Genomic DNA, 26,850 nt, shown 5'->3' on the forward strand with positions numbered 1-26,850 from the left:
AGGTAGGGAGTTAGAAGCTTCCCAGAATGGACTAATCGCATCACAGTTTGGGGAAGGCGGTTGACTCTCTCCAAAAACAGCAGGATGATGTGACAAACCTATATGGTTTTCTTGCAGGTGATGATCACTCATATGTTTCAATGTAACAGGGTGAATCTCAAGGTGGAGCAGCCCTGGATCCTGCTCCATTCCCTAAGGAGAACTCAATTCAGGCTTTCTCCTTCATCCCTCCCTGATTTCCATGCCCAGCGCTTTCAGTTGGCAGAGAAGACGTGATCTCTTATTGAAGCAAAGACAAGCCCCCTGGATGCTGGACCAAGAAAGCCTGAGGAGCTGCTCTCCAGGTGAGTGAAATGACAGCAGGGATATGAGCGTTATAATAGGCTTCTAGGAGTTACTATGAAGTAAATGCTGGGTTTGGGGAGAAAGACAAGACTTGGAATTCTTTTTTTTTTCTAATTGTAGTGAGATGATTTATTTTGATTCACATTGTTTTATGACTCATGTTGGGAAAGAAAATTCAGAGGAAAAGGGAAAAACCAAGGGAGAGGTAAAAAACAAAAATAAACAAAAAAGAAATGAACATAGCATGTGTTGATTTGCATTCAATCTCCTCAGTTCATTTTCAACATGCAGATGGCAGTTTCTGTCCAAAGTCTATTGGGATTCAAAGAGATCTTAAAGGAGGGAAAGAGACCCACATGTGGAAAACTGGCAGCTTTTTCTGTACTGGCAAGAAACTGGCAAATGAGTGGATGCCCATCAGTGGGGTAATGGCTGAATAAGTTATGACATATGAATGTCTTGGAATATTATTATTCTATAAGAATCGATCAGCAGGATTATTTCAGAGAGGCCTAGAGAGTCTTTTTTGTTTTTAATGTTTTTTTTATTTTGAAAAAAATTTCTTTACATTGTCCCTTACACTCACTTCTGTTTCCAATTTTATCCCTCCCTCCTTCTACCCTCTCTCCTAGATGGCAAGCAGTCCTATATACGTTAAATATGTCTCAGTATATCCTAGATACAATATATGTGTGCAGAACCGAACAGTTCTCTTGTTGCACAGGAAGAATTGGATTCAGAAGGTAAAAATAACCCGGGAACAAGAACAGAAATGCAAGTAGTTTGCATTCATTTCCCAGTGTTCTTTCTTTGGGTGTAGCTGCTTCTGTCCGTCATTGATCAATTGAAACTGAGTTAGATCTTCTCTTTCCCGAAGATATCCCCTTCCATCAGAATACATCCTCATACAGTATCGTTGTTGAGGTATATAATGATCTCCTGGTTCTGTTCATTTCACTCAGCATCAGTTCATGTAAGTCTCTCCAAGCCTCTCTTCATCCTGCTGGTCATTTCTTACAGAACAATAATATTCCATAACATTCATATACCACAATTTACCCAACCATTCTCCAATGCATGGACATCCATTCATTTTCCAGTTTCTGGCCACTACAAACAGGGCTGCCACAAACATTTGGCACATTCAAGGTCCCTATCCCTTCTTTACTATCTCTTTGGGGTACAAGCCCAGTAGTAGCACTGCTGGGTCAAAGGGTATGCACAATTTGATAACTTTTGGGGCATAATTCCAGATTGCTCTCCAGAATGGTTGGATTCGTTCACAACTCCACCAACAAGGCATCAGTGTCCCAGTTTTCCCACATCCCCTCCGACATTCATCATTATTTTTTCCTGTCATCTTAGCCAATCTGACAGGTGTGTAGTGGTATCTCAGAGTTTCTTAATTTGCATTTCTCTGATCAATAGTGATTTGGAACACTCTTTCATACGAGTGGAAATACTTTCAATTTCATCATCTGAAAATTGTCTGTTCATATCCTTTGACCATTTATCAGTTGGAGAATGGCTTGATTTCTTATACATTAGAGTTAATTCTCTATATATTTTGGAAATGAGGCCTTTCACTGTGAAGATGTTTTCCCAGTTTGTTGCTTCCCTTCTAATCTGAGAGTGCCTAGAGAGTCTTTCATGAACTGAGGCTAAGTGAAATGAGCAGAACCAGGAGATCATTGTAGAAGGCAACAATATATATGATGATCAATTCTGATGCAAGTGGCTGTCTCCAATAATGAGATGATTCTGACTGTTCCAATGATGTTGTGATGAACAAAGCCATCAACACCCAGAGAGAGGAGTGTAGAATTGAGTGTGGTTCACAAATAGCCTTTTCACTCTATTTATTGTTATTTTCTTACATTTTACTTTTATTTTCTCCTGATTTTTCTTGTGCAGCAAGATCAGTGTATAAATATGTATGCATATAGTGGATTTAACATATTTGTACCATGTTTAATATGTATTGGATAACTTGCCATCTAGGGGAGGGAAAATTGGAAGACAGGATTTTGCAAGGGTTAATGTTGAAATATGGTCTCTGTATATGTTTGAAGGTAAGCAGCTTTAATAATAATTACACATACATACATTCATATATATACACATATATTATATATATATACAGTGTCTTTTGGGACTGCATGGGATCATTGAACTACTGAAAAGAACGAATCCTTTTCTGGTTGAGCATTGCACATCCTGGCTGTTATTGTGCACCATGTATTCCTGGTTGCCCTTGTTTCACTCAGCACCAGTTCAAGTAAATAATGCTACGCCTTTCTATAATCAGCTTGTTCATCATTTCTTTAGAGCAATGAACTCGTTCAGCCATTCCCCAGTTGGTGAGCATCCATTCCTTTATCAATTCTGTGTTACCACAGAAAGAGCTGCTGCAAACATCTTTGCACATGTGGGTCCTTGTCCCTTTTTGATGATGTCTTTGGGATAAAGACCCTGTGGAGACACTGCTGGATGCAAGGGTATGCACAGTTTGATAGCCCTTTGAGCATAGTTCCAAATTACTCTCCACAATGGTTGGATCATTTCAGAATTCCCCAACAACGCATTAGTGTCCCACTTTTCCCACATCCCCTCTAATATTTATCATTATCTTTTCTGTGATCTTAGCCAATCTGAGAGGTGTGAGGTGGTACCTCAGAGTTGTGTAATTTGCATTTCTCTTATCAGTAGTGATTTAGAGCATTTTTTCTTATACCTCTAATTGGCTTTAATTTGCTCATCTGGAAATTCTCTGTTCATATTCTTTGACCTTGTATCAAGTAATGAATGATTTGTATTCTTATCAATTTGAAACAGGTCTTTATATATTTTAGAAATCAGACTTTTGACAGATATACTGATCATAAAGATTTTTCCCCAGCTTTCTACTTCCCTCTTAATCTTGTTTCTGGTGGTTTTGTTTGTGCAATAACTTTTAATTTATTGAAATCAAAGTTGTCCATTTTGCCTTTAGTAATATTCTTTAGTGCTTCCTTGGTCATAAATTCCTCCCTTCTGCAAAGATTTGATAGATAAATTATTCTTTATTCTCCTAATTGGTATCATCCTTTATGCCCAGAAGATGTTCCTATTGCCTTTATTTTGGAATAGAGTATAAGATGTAGGTCTGTGCTGAGTCTCTAACATGTTATTGTCCATGTTTCCCAGCAATTTCTGTGATACAGAGAATTCTTATTCCAGAACCTGGAGGTTTGGGGTTTATCAAATACTGCATTGCCATAGGCTTTGATTATTGTGCCTTATATATCTAATCTATTCCACTGATGGCCCATGCTATTTTTTAGCCAGTACCAAATGGTTTGATTACTGCGGCTTTGTAACATAGTTCTAGGGTAGGTACTGCTAAGCCACCATCCTTTGTATTTTGTTGTTGTTGTTAATCCCTTGATATTGTTGACCTTTTGTTGGTTTTTTTCTAGTTCTATAAAATAATGTTTTTTCAGTTTGATTGTTAGGGCATTAAACAAATAGACTAATTTAGGAAGAATTGTGATCTATATGAGCTCAACCTAGCCATGAACAATTAATATTTTTGTTTAGATCTGATTTTCTTTGCGTGAGAAGTGTTTTGTAATTGTGTTCATATGGTATTTGCGTTTGCCTTGGCAGCTTGATCCCTAATTATTTTGTCTATAGACATTTTCAATGGAATTTCTCTTTGTATCTCTTACTTATGGGCTTTATCAGTTATATAGAGCAATGCTGATGATTTGTGTGATTTCATTTTATATACTGCAATTTTGCTAAAGCTGCGATTGTTTTCAGTAGATATTTTGATGGTTTTCAAGGATTCTCAAAATATCTCATCATATCATCTCCAAAGAGTAGTTTTATTTCCTCATTGCCTATTCTAATTCCTTTTGTTTCTTTTTCTTTTCTTATCAATGAAGCTGATATTTCTAGAACAGTGTTGAATAATAGTGGTGATAATTTAACCCCTGATTTTACTGGGAATGCATCCAGCTTCTGTCCATAATGTTTCTATAGGTTTTAACGAAGCATTGCTTATTGTTTTCAGGAAAGTTCCCTTTATCCCTATGCCCTCTAGTGTTTCTTTATAAGAATGGGTACTGTATTTTGTCAAAAGCTTTTCCTGCTTGTATTGGGATTGTAATATGATTTTGGTTGGTTTTGTTATTGATGTGATCGGCTGTAGTTAAGTTTTCCTGATACCAAACCAGCCCTGCATTACTGGTATAAATCCCCTTGGTTGTAGTGTACTATCCTGCTCATAAGTTGCTGTAATCTCTTTGCTAATATGTTATTTAGCATTTGTGCATCAGTATTCAACAGGGATATTGGTCTGTAATTTTTTTTCTCTGTTTTAGCCCTTCGTGTTTTACGTAGCAGTGCCATAACTGGGTCGTACAGGAAATGTGGCAGTACTCCTTCACCTATTTTTTCCAAATAGTTGACGTAGTATTGGAAGTAATTGTTCTTTAAATGTTTGGGAGAATTCACTGGTGGATCCAACTGGTGCTGGAGATTTTTTCTTAGGGGCTTCAGTAATGACTTGTTCAATTTCGTTTTCTGAAATGGAGCTATTTAAATATTGTATTTCCTCTTCTGTTAACCTAGGAAATTTGTATTTTTTGTAAACATTCTTCCATTTCAGTTAGATTGTCAGACTTGTTGCCATAGTGTTGGGAAAAAAAGCTCCTAATATTTGCTTTAATTTCTTTTTCCTTGGTGGTATATTCACCCCTTTCACTTTTGATGTTGGTGATTTGGGCTTTATTTTCTTTTCTTTTTCTCATCATCAAATGTGGGCAAAGATTTATTTGTTTTGTTAGTTTTTTTATAAAACCAACTATTAGTTTTGTGTATTGGACCAATTGTGGTTGTGGTCTCCCATGGTGATTTCAGGATGGACCCTGCTAGGCTGCCAGCACTGGGGCCAGAGTGCAGAACCTGGAACTATCATGATCGGGTGATTACAGGTTTGAGGAAATGTGATCACTAGGTAACCCAGCAATGAGGGAACTGCTCTAGTGCAGGGAGAGAGACACTGAGGGCCTTTGCAGTCCCGTCACCCTTTCTTCATGAATGTCCAACTTTCCTATAATTCTGGAAACAATTTTTTGTCAAAGTGAGAATCTGGAAGACCCTGTTGCACTTGGAAGTCATCAGGCTTTGATGGAAGCATCCCAAGAAGCCCAAAAGCTGCGTGTTCCTGATCATGGTCATTTGAAATCGAGAAAGGTTTGTTAAGCTGCATATATGCACATACTTGTTGTCCAAGGGAGAATTTACCATTTAATACAGCACTGGCAGAGGTATGGATCAAATCCCTTGGATCATTGTCTCAGTCCTTCAAAGATGTTTTGAAATTCTGAAGGGGAAGTTTGCAATAGCATGCTCTTTCCTTCCATGCCTTAGAATGATTAACGCTGTTTTCAGGATGAGACATATATTTTCAGATGTGGCTGATTTCCTGCTTTTTTTTTTTTTTTAATTGGGTTTGTTAAAAGAATGAAAGAAGAGGGGTATGTGATGATAAATATCTAAAAATAAATGAGCCATGATTATCTCAAAGAAGAGAAGCATCAGAACGAAATCACATATGCCTCAGATAAAATAGGAAAATCCTCCAGAAAAAACCAACACCCTTAGTATTCAAATAATGTATCAGAAAAAAAAAAAATTGAATGGGATTATGTCAGAGATCAGACACTGAGAGAGAAAAGGAAAAATTTAGAAGTTGTCAAATACTGTAGGAATAGCCTGGTCATTCATAGGGTGTGAATTTCAGGCCCAGCTGCTGGGATTTGGGTCAATTCACTCAATCCTCTGAGCTGGTGGCCTCAGCTGTACAAGTAGTGAGAACAAAGGTTCTTTCTGTGTGGTCCCAGGTTGACTATGAGAATCCAATGTATTTGTACCTGAAGGTCATTAGAAATTAAATCATTCTTGGGATGTGAGTTTTTGGGATTTTTAAGAGATTGATTCTGTCCATTGAAGACTTTTCTCTTGGAACTGCCTTAAATTTATAAGAATGCAAACCATTCTTCAAATGATAAATGGTCAAAGGATTTAAACAGAAAATTTTTGGATGAAAAAACAAAAATCATTTCTAGTCCTATGAAAAAATTCTCTAAAACACTGTTGGTCAGATAATTGTAAATTATAACAAGGCTGAGATACCAGATATTTCAGATTGGCTAAGATGACAGGGCAAGATGTATGTTGAAGGGAATGGGGAAAAACTGGGACACTAATACATTGTTGGTGGAGTTGGGAATTGATCCAGTCATTCTAGAGAACAATATGGAACTATGCCTGAGGGGCTATCACACTGTGTATACCCTTTGATCCAGCAGTGTCTACTGAACCTGTATCCCAAAGAGATGATAAAGGCCTTCCACATGGGCAAAAATGTTTGTAGCCACCTTTTCTGTAATGAAGAGAGGACTATGGGGATTGAGTAAGCATCACAACCTAGTACTTCACCTAAGTTCACCAAATGCTTGCATTTGGTTTTGTTTCTCATTATTTTCCCATTTTGATCTGATTTTTCTTGTGCAGCATAAAAATTGTGGAAGTATGAGAAGAATGGTATATATTTTAACATACATTGGATTACTTGCTATATAGAGGAGGGGGTCGCGGAAAGAAGGGAGTAAAAAAATTGGAACACAAGGTATTGCAACAGTGAATGTGGAAAATGATCTATGCATATATTTTGAAAATAAAGTTTTAGTAAAAAAAAAAAAGAAACAAAAGATTTTTCTCTTTTGGCTTTGCAAATACAAAATGACTTAACTTATGTTCATTTTAAGGAGGGAAGAGGATATTAATATATGTGTGTGTATAGTGTCTATTTTACTGTTTGTTGTTGGTTGTTTTTTCAGAGCAAGAGATAAGCATTGAAATGAAGGACACTACTAAGGAGAAAAACCTTTCTATGGTTGAACCTCACAGGCCACCATCCATAAGTCCCTTTGACTTTACTTTGAGAGAAATCTGTGTTACGCAAGAGAAAAGTCAAACTGATAAGACACCTTATGAATGTAACCAGTGTGGAAAGGCTTTTAGATGCAAGAGAAGTCTTTATGGACATCAGGAAATCCACACTGGACGGAAATCTTATGTAAGTAATATATATGAAAAGGGTTTTGTAGCAAAATCTGATTGGTTCTTGCCAGATTTGTGAAGAAATGTAAAGGCATTAAAATAAGCATGAAAATGAATTTGGTAGAGAACACTGGGAGAGATCAGCCTACAGAAGTCAGGTAGATCCCTTGTATGAGAAGTTCTTTCTTCTCAAGGCTGGTAGGATTTTGTATTAAAGGTGACTACTAGCAGCCTGGTAGTTTGTAAACATGGGTTTGGTTTTTGGATCCTGGGTTTGTTTTTGGGATCACTGTGGGTGAGCTGGGGATTCCTTCCATGGAATTTTCATTTTCTTATCTAGAAGTGACCATTTCTCTTTGGCCATTTCCTTCATGAGAGTTTCCATTATTTTTAACCAGTGTCCTTCCCTGAGAGCTCCCATCCTTTGCTTTTCTATGTCCCTGGTGTGTATTTTCCTTTATCCAGGACAGATTTTTTGATTGTTAATTGTTTATTTCATTTCCTCTGGGCTCTCCGTCACTTTGGTATATTTTTATTTCTTGTCTATTCCCTCTTCTCTTTCTTTGGGAAGAGTTACCACGCCAGAATTTCAGTATTCTATTCCTGCATCTTGACAATGATCAGAACAAATCTCAAGGTCCAAGAAACATGGAAAGAGGTCTGCCTGGGAAGGAGCCTCTTGATTCAGGGACTTGTGGAGAGCCCAGTCAGAAAAGTCCCAAAGGAGGAGAGCCTGGGCTGGGAATGAGATAAATTGGAGGCAGAGGGCAGAGGGGGAAAGTCAGCCACCACTTTAATCACTTCTTCTAAGGAAGAAACTTCCCGTCACCCTCTTGCTCTCTCACAGATAAAACATAAACTCTTCCTAATTCCACAAGGAAATGCATTCAATAATAACACATTTCTCAGCTTTCTTCCAACTGCTTCTGTAAAATATTTTTCTGAAAACGCAGTAAGACTCTTAACGCTCGTGTTTTCAGGAGTCGACTCTGACCCTCAGAAATGGCCTCAGCTTTGAGACAATCCCTTCTGTGCTTGAGTTTCCTCTTGTAAACTGGAGAGGGTTGGTTGGATTCTTATAGAGCTGAAAGTCACCTCAGAATTCATCTCCTGACTTTGGTGCTTTAGGACTCGGTGACATTCAGGGATGTGGCTGTGGACTTCACCCAGGAGGAATGGGGCCTCTTGGACCCTCCTCAGAGGGAGTTGTACAAGGAAGTCATGTTGGAGAATGCCCGGAACCTGCTGTCCCTGGGTAAGGACATTTCCTGGGGGTAACTCTGAATCTGCAATCAAAGGGCGTATCTTCATTTCCTGGGGTGCAGGGTTTGGGGTGTATCAGGCAGGAAGGGAAAAGTTCTGTTCTGCTGTGTCCTCCTGTGTGTCTTTTCCTTGTATGATAGAAAACTGAAGGTGTCCTTGGTTGCTCCTAAAGCTCTTACCACTTCTAGGTAGCTCCAAGTCAGAGATGAAACCAGTGTGGAAGCATCTCACCCAAGGAACTACTCTGAGCTTATTTTGGCTGACCTCTACCTGGACACAGACTGGTCGACCAGAGCTCTGAAAATTCTTCCCATAGTTATAGCTGAAAACCTGTCCATTTTTGGCTCGGGGCCAGGATTGGGGATACTCTTCTTTTTTAGCAAAAATCACTCTGTAGCCCAAAGCCCATGGTTGTTGCTAGTACAGGATACTTGTCCTTGATTTCCTTCTTATTGCCCTCATATTCTAGCACCCGTGGTGGGAAAGGAAAGGAAGGGAATCAGAATTTCTTTCTAGATGTTGTTTGCTGGGTGCTGTGCCTTATACTTTTTTTACAATATAAACAATTAACAAAAATTTTGTTTAAGAAAAAACTTGCAGGAAACAAAATACGTTGAATATTCTAAATACCCAAATTAATGAAAAAGCACAAGTGAAGAAAGATGTGATTTGCATTTAGATAAAAGAACTGATAGAAACATGTATGGCATAATTTTACTTCAGGCCCAATAACACTTTTTATGCAGGTGTCGGCCAGAATGGAACCTAATAGGACAACAGGAGGGGGAGGGAGAAAGAACATTTGACTGTTTCTCCAAAAAAAGGTGTATAACAGGATGATGGGACAAACCTTATCATAGATGTCTTGCATTTACAAGCACTTGTGGGTACCACAAACCCCTATTTCAATATAATGAGCTGAATCTCAATGGAGCCACTCTGGGTCCTTTCCCCATTCCCTAAAGAAAACTTAATTTTAAACTTCTCTCTTCTTCCCTCCTGATTTCCATGCCCAGGGCTTCCAGTTCCCAGAGAAGATGTGATCTCGTATTTTAAGCAAAGACAAGTACCCTGGATGCTGGACCAAGAAAGCCTGAGGAGCCGCTCTCCAGGTGAGTGAGGTGACAGCAGGGATATGAGCAGTACTTCTGGGAGTTACCCCGAAGAAAATGCAGGTTTGGGGGAGAAAGACCAGCCTTGGAATTCTTTTTCAGATACTTTTTAGGAAGGTCTCTTTCTCAGATTCTCTGGGTCCAGTTAGTGACTCTCAGTTTCCCAATTATAAAATGAGTGGGTTAGGATCACGTAGGTCCCTTCCAGTGATCATCTGGGAACCTATAAGAAGTCGTTGTTTGCACTTTGGGGCAATGGAATTCTCCTGAAAGTGCCAAAAGGGGATCAGGTTGTCCCAGATGATACAGTTCTTAGAACTTCTCTAAGCCAGCAAACTTTTAAGTGCCTGCTATCAGCCGGGCCCTGAGCTGTGCCCCAGGAACATATTAGAGACAAGGGACTCCTCCTGCTCTCGTGGAGGTCACAGACAGCTGGGGCAGGCAGTATACCAGTGAGTCTGTAGAAACCCTCTGTGGGGTAGATAAAGTGGATCATTTTAGTGCCTCCCTAAATCACTAAGTAATTAAGGTAATGATGGTTTAAGAAGGAGAGTAAAATTGGGGAGATGATGGTCAGCATGAAATACCATACCTAGCATTTATACAGCACCTGTTGTGACATGCAGTGTGTGTCAGTATTGTCTCATTTTGTCCTCCTGAGAACCCTAGGACTCGGGTGCCATTATTGTGCCCTTCTTACAGATGAAGTCACTGAGGCAGACAGAGGTCTTGTAAGTTGACTAGCAAGTTGCTGAGGTGGGATGAACACTCAGGTCTTGCTGATTGAAGGTCCTGTTCGTACTTTTCTCCATGTACCCTCAGCTCTATTCTGATTCTGAAACAGATGTGATGAAAACATGTTTGAGGTGCACAATGGAAGGAGAGGTGAACAAGCCCCCTTTAGAGGTGCAATGTGATTTCTTTAAATGTAACCAGTGGAAATTACTTGCCAATTACTATTAAAATGAGCTATATTTATATTGGCTCATGACAAGTATTACAGTAATAATAGCAAAGGTACTGAAACGCCAATTTCAGATATTACATTATGTTGTTTTCATGTTTATTTAATAATGTTTAATTCAGAAAAAGATCATTTGAAAGGATAGAATGTCTTCAGTTTTTTATTTGTTTTGTTTTGTTTTACCACTGGTAAAGTAGCTTATCTCACTGACACCACTGGACATTTAACCCACATTGCCAACTAAATCCTTTGAGAGACAGCCACATGGAAGAAGAGAAACGTAAACAAAGCATAAGTTTTAATTAAAAGACCACCTCAGCATGTCAATGAGTGGCTCTTTAGGGCTTTTTTGTGGAAGCGTTGTGGTCTCCCATGGGGATTTCAGGATGGCCTCTATTGGGCATTCCTGGTGACTGGTTTTCAAGTAGGCTGCGAGCACTGGGGCCAGACTGCAGAACCGGGTACAATCTTTATCTGGTAATTACAGGTTTGAGGAGATGTGATCACTAGGGAACCCAGCAATGAGGGAACTGCTCTGGTGCAGGGAGAGAGACACTGAGGACCTTTGCAAGCCCCTGGCCCTTTGTTCATTAAGGTCCAACTTTGCTGGAATTCTGGAAACAATTTTTTGTCAAAGTGAGAATCAGGAAGACCCTGTTGCACTTAGAAGCCGTCAGGGTTTGATGGAAGCACCCCATGAAGCCCAAAAGCTGCATGTTCCTGATCATGGTCATTTGAAATCACTGAGAAAGAGTTAAGTTGCATATGTGCACATACTTGTTGTCTAAGGGAGAAGTTACCACTTAATACAGCACTGGCATATTTTTTGGATCAAATCCCTTGGATCGTTGTCTCAGTCCTTCAAGGATGTTTTGAATTTCTAAAGGGGAAGAGTGGAATAGCAAACTCTGTCCTTCAATGCCACAGGGTGATTAACTCTGTTTTGAGGATGAGACATATATTTTCAGACGTAGATGATTTCTTGCATTTTTAAAAAATTGGGTTTGTTAAAAGAATGTGGAGGGGGGAGTGTGATGATAAATTTCTGAAAATAAATGAGCCATGATTATCTCCAAGAAGTAAAGCATCAGAGGCAGAGGCTGGTCATTCATAGGGTGTGAATTCCAGGCACAGTCACTCAAACCCTCTGAGCTGGTGACCTCAGGTGTACAAGTAGTGAGAACAAAGGTTCTTTCTGTGTGGTCCCAGGTTGACTGTGAGAATCTAGTGTATTTGTGTTTGAAAGGCATAAGAAATTAAATCATTTTCGGGATGCGAGCAACTGGGGTTTTTAAGTGATTGATTCCGCTTCTTGCTTGAAGACTTTTCTCTTGGAACTGTCTCAAATTTATAAGGATGCAAGCCATTCTCCAATTGATAAATGGTCAAAGGATTTGAACAGATAATTTTCAGATGAAAAAATAAAAATCATTTCTAGTCATATGAAAAAATACTCTAAATCACTATTAGTCACAGAAATGTAAATTAAGACACCTCTGAGGTACCAGATATTACAGATTGGCTTAGATGACAGGGAAAGATAATGATGTTGAATGATGTTGAAGGGAATGGGGAAAAACTGTGACACTAATACATTGTTGGTGGAGCTGTGAATTGATCCAGTCATTCTGGAGAACAATATGGAACTATGCCTAAAGTGCTATCACACTGTTCCTACCCTTTGATCCAGCAGTGTCTCTACTGAACCTTTATCCCAAACATTATAAAGAAGGGGAAAGGCCTTCTACATGGGCAAAAATGATTGTAGCATCCTTTTCTGTAATGGAGAACTATGGGGATTGTGAAAGCATTATAACATAGTATTTCACCTATTTTTTTTTTTGTTGTTTGCTTGCATTTGGTTTTGTTTCTCATTTTTTTCCCTTTTTGATCTGATTTTTCTTGTGCAGCATAAAAATTGTGGAAGTATATATAGAAGAATGGTACATGTTTAACATACATTGAATTATTGCTATATAGAGGAGGGGGTGGGGGAAGGAAGGGAGAAAAACATTTGGAACACAAGGGATTGCAAGGGTGAATGTAGGAAATGATCTATGCATATAATCTGAAAGTAAATTTTAGTAAAAAGAAAAGAAACAAGATTTTTCTCTTTTGAATTTACCAATAAAAAATAACTTAATTTATGTTCATTTGATGGAGGGAAGTGGATATTAATATATACGTGTGTATAGTGTCTATTTGACTGTTGTTGGTTGTTTTTTTCAGACCAAGAGATCAGCATTGAAAGGAATGACACTATAGAGGAGATAAGCCTTTCTGTGGGAGAACCTCACGGGCCACCATCTATACGTCCATGTCACTTCACTTGGAGAGAAATCTGTGTTACACAAGAGAAAAGTCAAACTGAAAAGAAATGTTATGAATGTAACCAGTGTGGAAAGACTTTTAGAAAAAAGGCATTTCTTATTATACATGAGAGAATCCACACAGGAGACAAACCTTATGATTGTAACCACTGTGGAAAGGCTTTTACAACCAAGGGAAATCTTACTTTACATCAGAGAATCCACACTGGAGAGAAACCTTACGAATGTCACCAATGTGGAAAGGCTTTTACAACCAAGGGAAATCTTACTGAACATCAGAGAATACACACTGGAGAGAAACCTTATGAATGTAACCAGTGTGGAAAGGCTTTTAACAGCAAGAGGGATCATATTGTACATCAGAGAATCCACACTGGAGAGAAACCTTATGAATGTAACCACTGTGGAAAGGCTTTTAGCAGCAAGGGACCTCTTATTAGACATGAGAGAACCCATACTGGAGAAAAATCTTATGAATGTAACCAATGTGGAAAAGCTTTTAGCAGCAAGAGGGATCATATTGTACATCAGAGAACCCACACTGGAGAGAAACGTTATGAATGTAAACACTGTGGAAAGGCTTTTGTAAGCAAGAGAAATCTTATTGAACATCAGAGAATCCATACTGGGGAGAAACCTTATGAATGTAAACACTGTGGAAAAGCTTTTAGAAGCAAGGCACATCTTCCTGAACATCAGAGAATACACACTGGAGAGAAATCTCATGATTGTAAGCACTGTGGAAAAGCTGTTAGAAGCAAGGCACATCTTATTGCGCATCAGAGAATCCACAATGGAGAGAAACCTTATGAATGTAACCACTGTGCAAAGGCTTTTAGAAGCAAGTCACATCTTATTGCGCATCAGAGAATCCACACTGGAGAGAAACCTTATGAATGTAAATACTGTGGAAAGGCTTTTACAAGGAAGGCACATCTTATTGTGCATCAGAGAATCCACACTGGAGAGAAACCTTATGAATGTAAATCCTGTGGAAAGGCTTTTACAAGGAAGGCACATCTTACTGAACATCAGAGAATTCACACTGGAGAGAAACCTTATGAATGTAACCAGTGTGGAAAGGCTTTTAGAAACAAGAGTAATGTTATTGAACATCAGAGAATCCATAATGGAGAGAAACCTTATGAATGTAACCACTGTGGAAAGGCTTTTAGAAGTAAGGGAAATCTTACTGAACATCAGAGAATACACACTGGAGAGAAATCTCATGATTGTAATCAATGTGGAAAGGCTTTTAAAACCAAGAGTGAACTTATTAGACATGAGAGAATCCACACTGGAGAGAAACCTTATAAATGCATCCAGTGTGGAAAGGCTTTTAGCAGCAAGGGATATCTTATTATACATGACAGAATCCACACTGGAGAGAAACCTTATGAATGTGACCAGTGTGAGAAGGCTTTTACACAAAAGGGAGCTCTTACTGTACATCAAAGAATCCACACTGGGGAGAAATCTCATGATTGTAACCAATCTGGAAAGGGTTCTAGAAACGAGGGAGATTTTATTATACATGAGAAAACCCACACTGCAGAGAAACCTTATGAATGTATCCAGTGTGGAAAGGGTTTTGGCAGCAAGGGAAATCTTAATATACATCAGAGAATCCACACCGGAGAGAAACCTTATGAATGTATCCAGTGTGGAAAGGCTTTTAGCAGCAAAGGATATCTTATTATACATGACAGAATCCACACTGGAGAGAAACCTTATGAATGTAACCAGTGTGAGAAGGCTTTTACACAAAAGGGAGCTCTTATTGTACATCAGAGAATCCACACTGGGGAGAAATCTCATGATTGTAACCAATCTGGAAAGGGTTCTAGAAGCGAGGGAGATTTTATTATACATGAGAGAACCCACACTGCAGAGAAACCTTATGAATGTATTCAGTGTGGAAAGGGTTTTGGCAGCAAGGCAAATCTTAATATACATCAGAGAATCCACACTGGAGAGAAACCTTATGAATGTAATCAGTGTGGAAAGGCTTTTAGAGACAAGGGAACTCTTACTGTACATCAGAGAATCCACACTGGAGAGAAACCATATGAATGTAATCAGTGTGGAAAGGCTTTTAGAACGAAGCGATATCTTACTGAACATCAGAGAATCCACACTGGAGAGAAACCTTATGAATGTAACCAGTGTGGAAAGGCTTTTAGAAGGAAGGGAGAGGTTACTGAACATCAGAGAATCCACACTGGAGAGAAACCTTATGAATGTATCCAGTGTGGAAAGGGTTTTAGAGGCAAAGGAGAGCTTACTGTACATCAGAGAATCCACACTGGAGAGAAACCTTATGAATGTAACCAGTGTGGAAAGGCTTTTAGAAGGAAGGGAGAGCTTACTGAACATCAGAGAATCCACACTGGAGAGAAACCTTATGAATGTATCCAGTGTGGAAAGGGTTTTAGCCGCAAGAAAAATCTTATTATACATGAGAGAATCCACACTGGGGAGAAACCTTAGGAATATAACCACTGTGGAAAGGCTTTTATATGAAAGGACTGTCTTATTCTCCATAAGAGAATCTGCACTTTGGAAAATCCTTAATGAATGTAACTAATGTGGAAACTTTTAAGTTTCCAGAGAAGTCTTTATGGACATCAGAAAATCCTCATTGGAGGCTAATTTTATGTAAGTAATTCATATGGAAAGGGTTTTGTAGAAAAATCTAATTGCTTTTTGCCAGATTTGTGAAGAAATGTAAAGGCGTTAAAATAAGGAGAAAAATGAATTTGGTAGAGAACACTGGGACAGAACAGCCTACAGAAGTCAACCAGATTCCTTATATGAGAAGGTCTTTCTTCTCATGACTTGTAGAGCTTTGGGCTTTTCTGCATTGAATTGTTCAATGTCAGTGGTACTGGCTTTGGAGTCGGCAACCATGGGTTTTTTTCTCGCAAGAATGTATAATAAACTTTCTTAGCTGCCTTTTCCATAGTGGAAAGAGGGCTGTGGGGATAGAGAAAGCATCATAACCTAGTATTTCACCTTTTTTTTTTTTTTTTTTTTTTGTAGTTTGCTTGCATTTGGTTTTCTTTCTCATTTCCCCCCTCTTTCATCATATTTTTCTTGTGCAGCATAAAAATTGTGGAAGTATGTATAGAATAATGGTACATGTTTTAACATACATTGAATTACTTGTTATATAAAGGAGGGGACCGGGAAGGAAGGGAGAAACAATTTGGAAAACAAGGTATTGCAAGGATGAATGTTGACAATGATCTATGCATATATTTTGAAAATAAAGGTTTCATTAAAAAAAAAAAAGAAACAAGATTTTTCTCTTTTGGCTTTGCAAACAAATAACAATTTGTGTTCATTTTTGGAGGGAAGGGGATATGAATATAAATGTGCATATAGTGTCTCTTGACTGTTGATTGTTTTTTCAGAGCAAGAGTTCAGAGTTGAAATGAAGGACACTACAGAGGAGAAAAGCCTTTCTGTGGTAGAACCTCACAGGCCACCATCCATATGTCCATGTCACTTTACTTGGAGAGAAATCTGTGTTACACAAGAGAAGTCAAACTGACAAGAAACCTTATGAATGTAACCAGTGTGGAAAGTGTTTTAGACAAAAGGGAATTCTTATTAGACATGAGAGAATCCACACTGGAGAGAAACCTTATGAATGTAACCAGTGTGGAAAGGCTTTTTACATGAAAGGATTGTCGAATCCACACTGAGGGGAATGTAACCTATGGGGAGATTTTTAGATTCAAGAGAAGTCTTTATGGAGAGATAAAATAAGAAAATCCACACTGGAGAGAAATCTTACGTAAGTAATGAATGTGGAAAGGGTTTTGTAGAAAAATCTGACTGGTTCTTGCCAGATTTGTGAAGAAATATAAAGGCATTAAAACAAGTAGGAAAATTAAACTGGTAGAGAACACTGGGAGAGATCAGCCTACAGAAGTCAGCCACATCCCTTGTATGAGGAGGTCTTTATTTTCATGATTTGTAGGACTTTGTGCTTTTAAATTGAATTGTTCAATGTAACTGCTACTGACTTTGGAGTCAGAAACCGTAGGTTTTTTTTTTGTTTTGTTTTGTTTTGTTTTTGTACAGGTGATCTCTGAATTCTTTCCTTTGTAATTTCAGTTTTTCTCTGTTTACAAGTTCTGCTCAGTTCTTTTGAATTGTTTTCTTCATCCTTGAGTCCATTTTCCCTCAAGGTATGTGTTTCTGGGAGATCCATGGTCCTTAGGGTGTCTGTGTGCTTCCTGTCTTAGAACAAAATGGTATGGACTATTAATACAGGGGGAATAATCATGAAGTCCTAATATCAATCTAGCTATATCCTTAGTCTCCAACTCTGGCGGTGTGGTGGGCCACAGTTCTATCTGTATCCCTGTGGTGGTGGTCACTGGCCACCATCTTAGAGCCGGAGCTTCTGGTATTCCTGAAGGAAGGGAGAAGGAGGCTGCACTTGTTGGAGAGGAAATGCCTGTGCCTGGGTTCGTTGCGGGTCCACTGTGAGGTGTGGGGGGGGGGGGCACCCGTTTCCCTGCCTCTTGTCTCAGCACTTTTGGCAAAATGACCTGGCTTCTCACAACTGAAACACCTCTTCCCTTTGGGATATCGGCACTGTTTTTGGAAATGGCCCATTCTGTTACAGGAGAAGCATGGTCCCTGATTTTTCTGTCGGTTCCCTATTCCTTTGGCAACGCCCTGGGCTATAGCTGATGCCAGGGCTTCTATCTCTAAATGAGCACAGTCTATGGAGAAATATCCATCCCATATATCTTGGAGGGAACCCTCAGGTCCCAAAGTACTAGTGGCTGTAGCACAGGGTTTATTCAACCCCTCCCTCAGTTTCAAAAACAATGTATTGGAGCCTTCTCCTTTGCTGATCACCCTGTCACATACTGTTTTTACTCTAGCCACAAAGTCTTGGACTGATTTATCAGGACCTTGTTTCAGTCCAGTTACCCGGGTGTGGATGGGACCTGAGGCCTCTACTTGGCCCCATGCTTTCAGGGCACAGCTGGCTGCTATCAAAAAGGTCCTAGGTCAGAGCCAATCTGGACATCGGTTCCTGCCTAAGGTCTGTGTCCGTTATCATCCGTATGACTGACTCACTGCTCATTTAGTTGTGGATTGTGTCTGAGCCAGGTGGTTGCTTCCATTTGAAATAGGGCATCCCAGATAAGCATTAAGCATGCGTGGCCAGGGAGTGAAAGTCATTAGGAATAAAGGGAGTTCTTTTAGTTAGATGGTCTTAACAGTTGTATTAGAGTTTGTCCCGTAGGAGGAGTAGGCAGTTTTGAGTTCCTTTAACATTTTGAATGGAACAGGAGTATATTCGACCTGCCCCAAAAAGGGTCCGTGTCCAAGGAAATGGCACTGAGTCCCAGCCGTCCATGTCCTCCCACGGTTCCTGAGATTGAGCAATCTTTACGGATTTTTGGACCGCTGAAGCGCCTTTTGCAACATCTCTAGGAGCTGTTGGAGTTGGGTCTACAGGGGGAGCTGCTGTCCCACGCCCCCTTTCTCCTGAGGCCCAGACGGGTTTTTTTATTCTCTCAGTCAGTCAGAAAGCCAAGTCACTCCCTGTCCCAGTGCTTTTCTCTATTACCGGAAGGAATTACAATCCATGGGGCTGATAGTGAGGCAGTTGTTGCGGGCACTGAGGGGCCATGGGGGAATGCTGAGCAGGAGAGTATGGGGGAAGGATGCAACATAAGGGTGTACATGGGCCTAAGAGGGGATTAGAAAGTGGGAGTTGTTCGTTCTTTACCTCGCTGCTGCTTTCATTTTCATCCAAAGAATCCCATCTGAACAGCAATTGGGCATTTAAGGGGGTTCTTTTCTGGCCCTGTAAAGGCTGCTTTCTCTATGCATATGGTATCTATCAACAATCCAGGGAAAGTATTTATGTGGGTTGTGGTCCCTTTAAGAATTGATTTATTTCTGATTCCCAACCCCTCCTAGCTGATGCATTATCAATCCAGAAAGCTAGGACCTTGGATTCACAAATCCTGGTCAAAAGCACCCCTTTGAATTCCAATAGAAGATCTGGGCCTGTACCAGCCCCCATCTGGATCTGAGCCAACTTGGGCTCTCCCAGTCCCCATTCTAATGATCTGCTCAGGTTTCCCAACCCCCACCAAGCAAACTGAAGCCCCCACTGAAAGCCAAAAGGAGCCAACTTGGGACTCCATCCACAGGCCCCTCTAGCTGAATCCTTATAAAAGAGTCAAGCTGGAGTCCTCTCTTTGCAGAGGTTCCAAACATGCCAGCCTTACGCCTGGCATGTCAGGGATCTCTGTCCACTGGAATCCTGTTTCCAGTGTCCTCTTATCTCTGTCTTCACCTATTCCCTTAACTAGACTTTAACCTTACTTCCAAACCCCATAATAAACCTCTTTTATCAATCTAGCTTTTGTAAATTCCTTTACAGGGAACTCTTGCTCCATTTCTAGACCTTATTTAACTCCATATCATTGCGCTGAATCTAAAGGGGTTGCAGGGGAGCTCTATTTGACTCCCTGTACCCCGAACCTGCCACTAGACCTCAATTAAACCCCAATTTCATTTAGATGTTCCATATCTAGACCTCACCAGTATCATAGGAGGCCATCCGATAACCCACTGTCTCCCACTTTTCAGGATCTAGCCCATATGTTCTGTCCACGGGGACACTGTAAAGATGGTTTTCACAAAGCATCTGCATTGTTTCAGATCTACCTCAACCCCTGCTGCTTGACCAATTAATATACCTGTCGCCAGGGGGGCGCTACTTCTTAACCGGCAGTACCTTTCCTTATCCAGTCCCCTCAATGACTCTTCAGATATCTCTGGATACACAGATGACATAGTCACCACACCTGTTGAAGATTGAAGCAGGTACACTTTATTTGGTACAGCTCATGATGTTTCCCAAGATGTCTCTCTCTCTCCCTTGTCCCTTGTATCTTCCCCCCAACCATCCTCCCTTTCCCCCATGGTCACATGCCTCAGCAACAATCCTTCCAAAGGAGGGGAGTGCTTGACCTATTCTTGGCACATACTCAATGTATGACTGTTTGCGCCATAACTCTTGCTGGAACACCTAGTACATACCTGTCAACAGAACACATGCCCAGGTGCCTCAACCCAATTCTGGTTTGTACTGTAGCCAAGGCATTTTGTTATAGGGGTCATGGAACACAGGGTGGGGGGGGGGGTGTAAGGTATCAGGGCCCATCAGACGGCAAGGCAAAAAAGGCAGGGAAGCATCAGTGCAGGAAGGACAGAATGGAGAATGATGTCGGAGTCCTGGCATCCAGAAGTGTAGGTCAGGGAAGCTGAGGGAGAGACAGGCTTCAGAATGTTCTGACTCCAATTCCCTAAATCTCCTTATTTTTTAAGACCACTAAGGTCTTCCTCTATTTGAGACAAATAATTGACATACAACAACATTTCTCCCCAATGATGGCACAACCAGCCCCATTCCCCCACCCCCCCACCCCTGGCCAGTAGTGTCCAGCACCTTTTGATTTTGCTATAATAGTGAATCAACCTGCTTTTGCCACCTAGTCCATTGCTAGTGCTTCTGAGAGGGTCTCATGAGAAAGGTACATCTGGTCAAAAGTGGCTGCAGTATCAGTCAGGAATCCAACCAATGGAAACAGAGCCACAATGGGCAGGAAAGCAAGTCTCTTTTGCCAATGGAGAAACAACTTTATTTATTTTTTTATTTATTTTTATTTAATAGCCTTTTATTTACAGGTTATATGCATGGGTAACTTTACAGCATTAACAATTGCCAAACCTCTTGTTCCAATTTTTCACCTCTTACCCCCCTACCCCCTCCCCCAGATGGCAGGATGACCAGTAGATGTTAAATATATTAAAATATAAATTAGATACACAATAAGTATACATGACCAAACCGTTATTTTGCTGTACAAAAAGAATCAGACTTTGAAATATTGTACAATTAGCTTGGGAAGGAAATCAAAAATGCAGGTGGGCATAAATATAGGGATTGGGAATTCAATGTAATGGTTTTTAGTCATCTCCCAGAGTTCTTTCTCTGGGTGTAGCTGGTTCAGTTCATTACTGCTCCATTGGAAATGATTTGGTTGATCTCATTGCTGAGGATGGCCTGGTCCATCAGAACTGGTCATCATATAATATTGTTGTTGACGTATATAATGATCTCCTGGTCCGGCTCATTTCACTCAGCATCAGTTCATGCAAGTCTCTCCAGGCCTTTCTGAAATCATCCTGTTGGTCATTTCTTACAGAAGAGTAATATTCCATAATATTCATATACCACAATTTATCCAACTGATGGACATCCACTCAGTTTCCAGTTTCTAGCCACTACAAAAAGGGCTGCCACAAACATTCGTGCACATACAGGTCCCTTTCCCTTCTTTATAATCTCTTTGGGACATAAGCCCAGTAGTAACACTGCTGGATCAAAGGGTATGCACAGTTTGATAACTTTTTGAGCATAGTTCCAAACTACTCTCCAAAATGGTTGGATTCGTTCACAACTCCACCAACAATGCATCAATGTCCTAGTTTTCCCACATCCCCTCCAACAATCATCATTATTTTTTCCCATCATCTTAGCCAATCGACAGGTATGTAGTGGTATCTCAGAATTGTCTTAATTTGCATGAGAAACAACTTTAAGCAAAGAGGAACTTCAGTAGAATGGCTCCCTGGGAAGAGAAACAGCTTGGGTGATTGGTCAGAAGGAAAACAGTTTAGCTAATGAAACTCCTGGGAAATGGGTACCTCTTGTCACTTTCAGCATCCTGGATTGCTGGCTGGGTTTCTCAGCATCACTAAAATGATCTCCCATGTCTACATCCTCTTGACAGCACAGCTCACTGCTGCCTTCCCTGCTGGACTTCAGTATCCATTAGGTCAATTCTAAGTCTGCTTCTCTCAATGTCACCTGTACCCCGACAGAGCTCATTCACTGTCTCAGCTTTGAAGGCTCATTCTAAATGTGAGATTTCTAATGTCACCCTTTCCCTAAGCTCCCTCATTTCAATTGAACTATTTTTTAGGCATTTCTACCTTGATTTTCTGCCTAGAACTTGAATTCTACAATCAGAAAATGATCTCCTTAAATCCACAGAGGAGACACAGTAGGTACAATTCTAGACCTGGAGTCACAAAGAACTGAGTTCAAATTCAGCCTCAGACATTTACTAGATGTGTGTCTAGGTAAGTCATTTAATCTTCCTCATTAATAAATGACAAACTCTGTAATTATTATCCAGCTCCCCCAGCCCCCATTTCACTATCCCCAATGCTGTTAATGTTCTGACCATTCTCTGGGGCACCCAGGTGTTTTTCCTTTGCTTCTCATTGAGAATACATGGAGGTCTCAAAAGTTGAGGGACCCACCACCCATTCTCCTTTGGGCCAGCTTTCATTGTTGAGCGGTCTTTCCTGACATCAGGCCTAGATCAGTCTCGTCCCTTCCACTTGAGGCTCCCACCTCTGCCCTCGGAGGCTCAGCAGGACAAGGCTGCTCACATACCTGGGACTCAAGTCTCTCACACTCCTGGCAATACTTCTCTGTATATGCTACAATGTCTGGAGACATCTACAATAATGTAGATGATGTCTAACAGGAGCTCAGAGGGATCATCCCCTGCCCATTCCTGCCTCAATTCATCCCTCAGATGACACTAAACTCTTTGACTCCTGCATTCCAATGCCGACTCTCATTAAGCTTGTGGAGGCTCCATTCGAGCCCCAATTCCTTAGTTTTTTTCAGCACAACCTGTGTCTAGTGTGTATTTCTTGGCCAGGAATACATTTGTGTGAATCTTTAAAAAGTAAATTCATCTTTTTTTTCATTCTTAGTGTTAATTTGATAACATTTTTCACTTGACAGGCATTCATTTTCTCTCCTCACGCAGTGGAGAAAGGAAAGAAAAAGCAAACTCTTGTAACACATGCAGAGTCAACCAAAAGAAATTCTTGCATCAGCCATGTGTTAAGATTGAGGTTTCCTTCTGCATCATCCTTGCTCCCCTGGAATCCTTCACTGTTCATTGCAGTGATCAGATCTCTTGCATCTTTGACTTTCTGGTGTTTTTGTTATGGGATAGATCATCTTTCTGTGTTTATTCCATTCTCTTACATCAGCTCATACAAGTCATTTTATGATATTAAGCCCACGTCTCCTCCCTGACATGATTCTTATTTTATTAAAGCTTTTTATTTCCAAAATGCATGCATGAGGAATTTTTTAACAATGGCCCTTGCAAAACTTTCTATTACAAAGTTTTCCCTCCTTCCCCCCACCCCCTCCCCTACATGGCAGCTAGTCCAATACATGTTAAATGTGTTAAAATATATGCCTGCCAGGATTCTTTATAATCCTGACTCGGTCATCCAATTCTTCTCTTTTCCCCAGCTTTGCTTTGTCAAATATTGTTGAGTGGGCTTTCTTTGTCTTCATGCTCAAGCCATTGACAAAATATTAAACAGCCCAGGACCAAGCACTTAGTCCACATCTCTCCCAGAGATCTCTTGGTATGTTGGCATTCAAAATGCCAGTTTGGGGTATGGGGTATCATGTGACACACCTGCTGAGCATGCAGAAGACACCCTCTCATGGTGACACTCTCATCCATGGGAGGGTTGCAGCAGTGTGTCTACATCATCAGGCTGGCCCCTCAGAAAGCACAAGCCTCCATGGGACATATTCTTGTCACTCAAAGACGGGGCCGGCAGTTGGCATATGAAAAACCCTCTTGGGCCTGGCTTCTTGGACAAATGGCAGGAGATACCAGTCCTACACTAAAGCCTGTCTGGGAGGGAAATAGGTGTTCATGTGGGGAGACTCTGTAATTGTTACCAAGGCAACGTTAGATTTATACAATGTTATTTGTTGGAATTGTGCAGTCAGTGATTGCCTGGATACTGAAAATGAAAGTCAAGACTGTGCTTGTGGTCACTGGCGCTCATATATCAATGCTTCCTGTCAAAAGTGAGAAATGTATCATACTAAGACTGACCATATGTTCAATCCCATAATAAAAAAGAAGGAAACTGACCTTAGTCTCATTAGAAAAAAGAGACGTATCAGCTGGGTCATATTAGGTATCACTCTGTCGGTTTCACTTATAGTGTCATCAGTCTTTCTTGCAATGTCCATGTCTAAGAGGAACTAGCTAGGAATGTCGCAGTGGGATTTGCCTGGCAAGCTAAAATAGATGAACAATTGAATCCAGATAAAACTGCTGAAAAAAATCATACACTGGTTTGATAATACCTCTTCATGGCGATTAAAATTCGAATCATGGACTGCCCTGTGTGTTATGTTGTTACTGCTTTGTTGTTGCCTTGTAATATTAGAATACTTTCATAGATCTTTCTCCACCATCCTTTCAGAGGTTGCAGCTGAGGGATCTTTTATCCCAAAGATAAAAAAGGGGAATTGCAAGGTTATGGGACTCTATCAAGAGAGAGTATACAGGTCACCTCCACCTTTGGTGCACAATGTTTTCTGCCATGTTGCAGGAACACCCTTGTTGAGCAAGGAGCACTGATGTATGTCATGGGAAAGGGATGGGCCTGAGGGTCACAGCCAATAGCCTGTGAGGAGGGATGCCTTGACAGGACCTCTGGCCTGTGAGTGGGTTGCTGGAATATCTGGATGGGCTCTCCTCCCACTGGCAGATACCATGCACACGCAAAGCCCACGAGCTCCTTCTCTGAATGGTGATTGGGGATTGCCTTCTATTCCTGCACTGATCATTTTTGTAAAAATGTCTATCAACAAGGCTGTGCAGCATAATGAACTGGAGTTCTTTTCACAGTCTAGGAGTCTCCCACCTCATTCATCTCGCCTCTAAGATCAAAGGGCTCATATGCTTTGAATTCTTAAGATGGCAGCAACAACCAAGCACCGAGCCCACATCTCTCCCAGAGACCTCCTGGTATTTTTGGCATTGAACAATTAAAAACTCCTCTTTGCACCTGCCCAGCTACATAACCCGATTCCATCACCGAGGGCTGCCTCCAGGACTAGAACCACACAGCCGCTCTGTGACTACCTGCAGCTACCAAGCTGCCAGCCTCTCTCTTTGGTCCTTCTCTGGCAGCTTCTCACTGCTAGACTTGGGTCTTTCCTATTTGGTGTGGCTCCCAATGGCTGAAAGCCTTGCCAAGAGGATGAAAGCCACACTAAGAGGGTGAACCTTCATTCAAGGACATGGTCCAGAAAAATCACCTTGTGTGTATCTAAGAACTTATTCTACTGATTTTGACACAGCCTTGTGAGGTACCCAGCAGTGAAAACACTAGCAAGGAGGAGACATTCGTAACAGGGACACAGTGACCAGTACGTGGCCTTGCTTGTTCATACCAGTATTCTAGAATACAAGCCTTGTGTACAGGCTCTAGAATATGGTTCGGTCCTGAGCAGTAAATCAAAACTTTAGCCAAAACTGCATTAACGTATGCAAAGAGACCCTGGAACTCCTCCTTCTGTCAGATTTCTATAATTAACACGGGACTTATTCAGGGTCTTTCTGGCCATTCATTGAATTATATGGTGGCCACCCCATACTGTGTCCCTATGAAAATGACCCATATGATTAATAAAGGACTTTTATTATCATCATAAAGCTTCTGACCTCTTTTTCAGGCTCAATAAGCCCCCTAGGTGGAGGCCTGCCCTTGGATTGGGGAAGTCTCCAAATTTCCTTGGGAAGGGAATACTAGATACCACATGTTCTCCTCCTCCACACACTATAACCTTGCCTGTTGGATAGCAGACCCCCTGATACTTCCTACCACCTGCTACCTGGTTAGACTTGGATGGAGGGCACTGAGCAGTGGATGCTCTGCCTCCCTTAATGATCATTTCTCCCCACTGCTGCTTCTTGGAGCTCATTCCCAGCCCCTCATACTCTATTCTCACCACTTATCCTGAAACTCTGATCACTAATGGTCAAACTTTCACTCCTCCTTCTCTACTGACTTCCTCATTTCCTTTATTCTGACCAAACCTCTCCAAAGCCCTCTTCTTCCTCTGGCCTCCCCTCCCAATGTGTGCTCCAGAATGCTTGCTCCCCTCTCAGAAGAAAATCCATTATGGTGGAGCCAATATGGTGGAGCATGGCAGGAACTCTATTCAGATTCACTTCCAGGTACAAAATAATGCCTCAAAATGAATTCTGGGGAGGGAGAACATTATTCCAGCCCAGAAGTTCAGCAAGAAAGATGTGTCCCTGAGGTTGTTGAGGTGTGAGAAATGAGGGTTGAGAGATCTTCTAACAGCAGTGGGGTCCCTTGGCCAGTCTGCAGGTTTTGGGAAAGAATTCACAAACCCCAGTGAATACAGGCTCTAGGTTTGTGGCAAAGGTGGGTTTATGACATTAAGAAGACAGCTTTCCTAGGGGGCAAAATCCTGTTAGAATTAGTGCAAAGATGGATTTACACTGAGAAGCAATTCAGTGGGCTTTCCTGATCAGGAACTAGCAGAGATGGATTGAAAAACCTCAGGTATAAGGGGTGGAGCAGTTTGAGGGACTAATCTTTCAGTTCAATAGAGAGGATCGATTATGCCCCACGGCAAGATCTCTAACTAAATGTGATTACTCATATGGGAGTTGCCCTTATAAACAGGAGGGTGTTCCCAGAGGCCTGGAGGGTTCGAGACCCAGGACCACCCTTCCCCCAAAGATTCCTTCCAACCGTCCTCCCAAAAATCTCAGTTCATCTCAAG

The 26,850-nt window shown here is 40.9% G+C and overlaps 3 protein-coding genes across 3 annotated transcripts in view; all 3 read left to right on the top strand.

Moving 5' to 3' along the window:
- Positions 1-276, top strand: part of LOC111718848 (zinc finger protein 883-like) — a 117,348-nt gene extending 117,072 nt beyond the window's left edge. Inside the window, exon 8 of the mRNA XM_031949411.1 lies at positions 118-276. Coding sequence (XP_031805271.1) covers positions 118-276 — 159 coding nt within the window. The remainder of the gene's footprint in view (positions 1-117) is intronic.
- LOC111718933 (zinc finger protein 300-like) overlaps positions 1-17,623 on the top strand; it is a 177,555-nt gene extending 159,932 nt beyond the window's left edge. The window contains exon 5 of the transcript XR_004232628.1: positions 16,544-17,623. The gene's annotated coding sequence lies outside the window, so the exon portion shown is untranslated. The remainder of the gene's footprint in view (positions 1-16,543) is intronic.
- LOC111718748 (zinc finger protein 420) lies at positions 277-16,176 on the top strand (the record flags this gene model as incomplete). The annotated part of the gene is made up of 7 exons (XM_031949412.1): positions 277-344; positions 7,306-7,474; positions 8,587-8,713; positions 9,738-9,833; positions 13,027-14,172; positions 14,254-14,882; positions 15,051-16,176. Coding segments are annotated over 7 exons (2,802 nt in total), but the record flags the coding sequence as incomplete, so codon positions are not given.
- Positions 17,624-26,850: the final 9,227 nt, after the last annotated feature.

This window comes from Sarcophilus harrisii, chromosome 2 (assembly GCF_902635505.1).
Source record: "Sarcophilus harrisii chromosome 2, mSarHar1.11, whole genome shotgun sequence".
Classification (NCBI taxonomy): domain Eukaryota; kingdom Metazoa; phylum Chordata; class Mammalia; order Dasyuromorphia; family Dasyuridae; genus Sarcophilus; species Sarcophilus harrisii.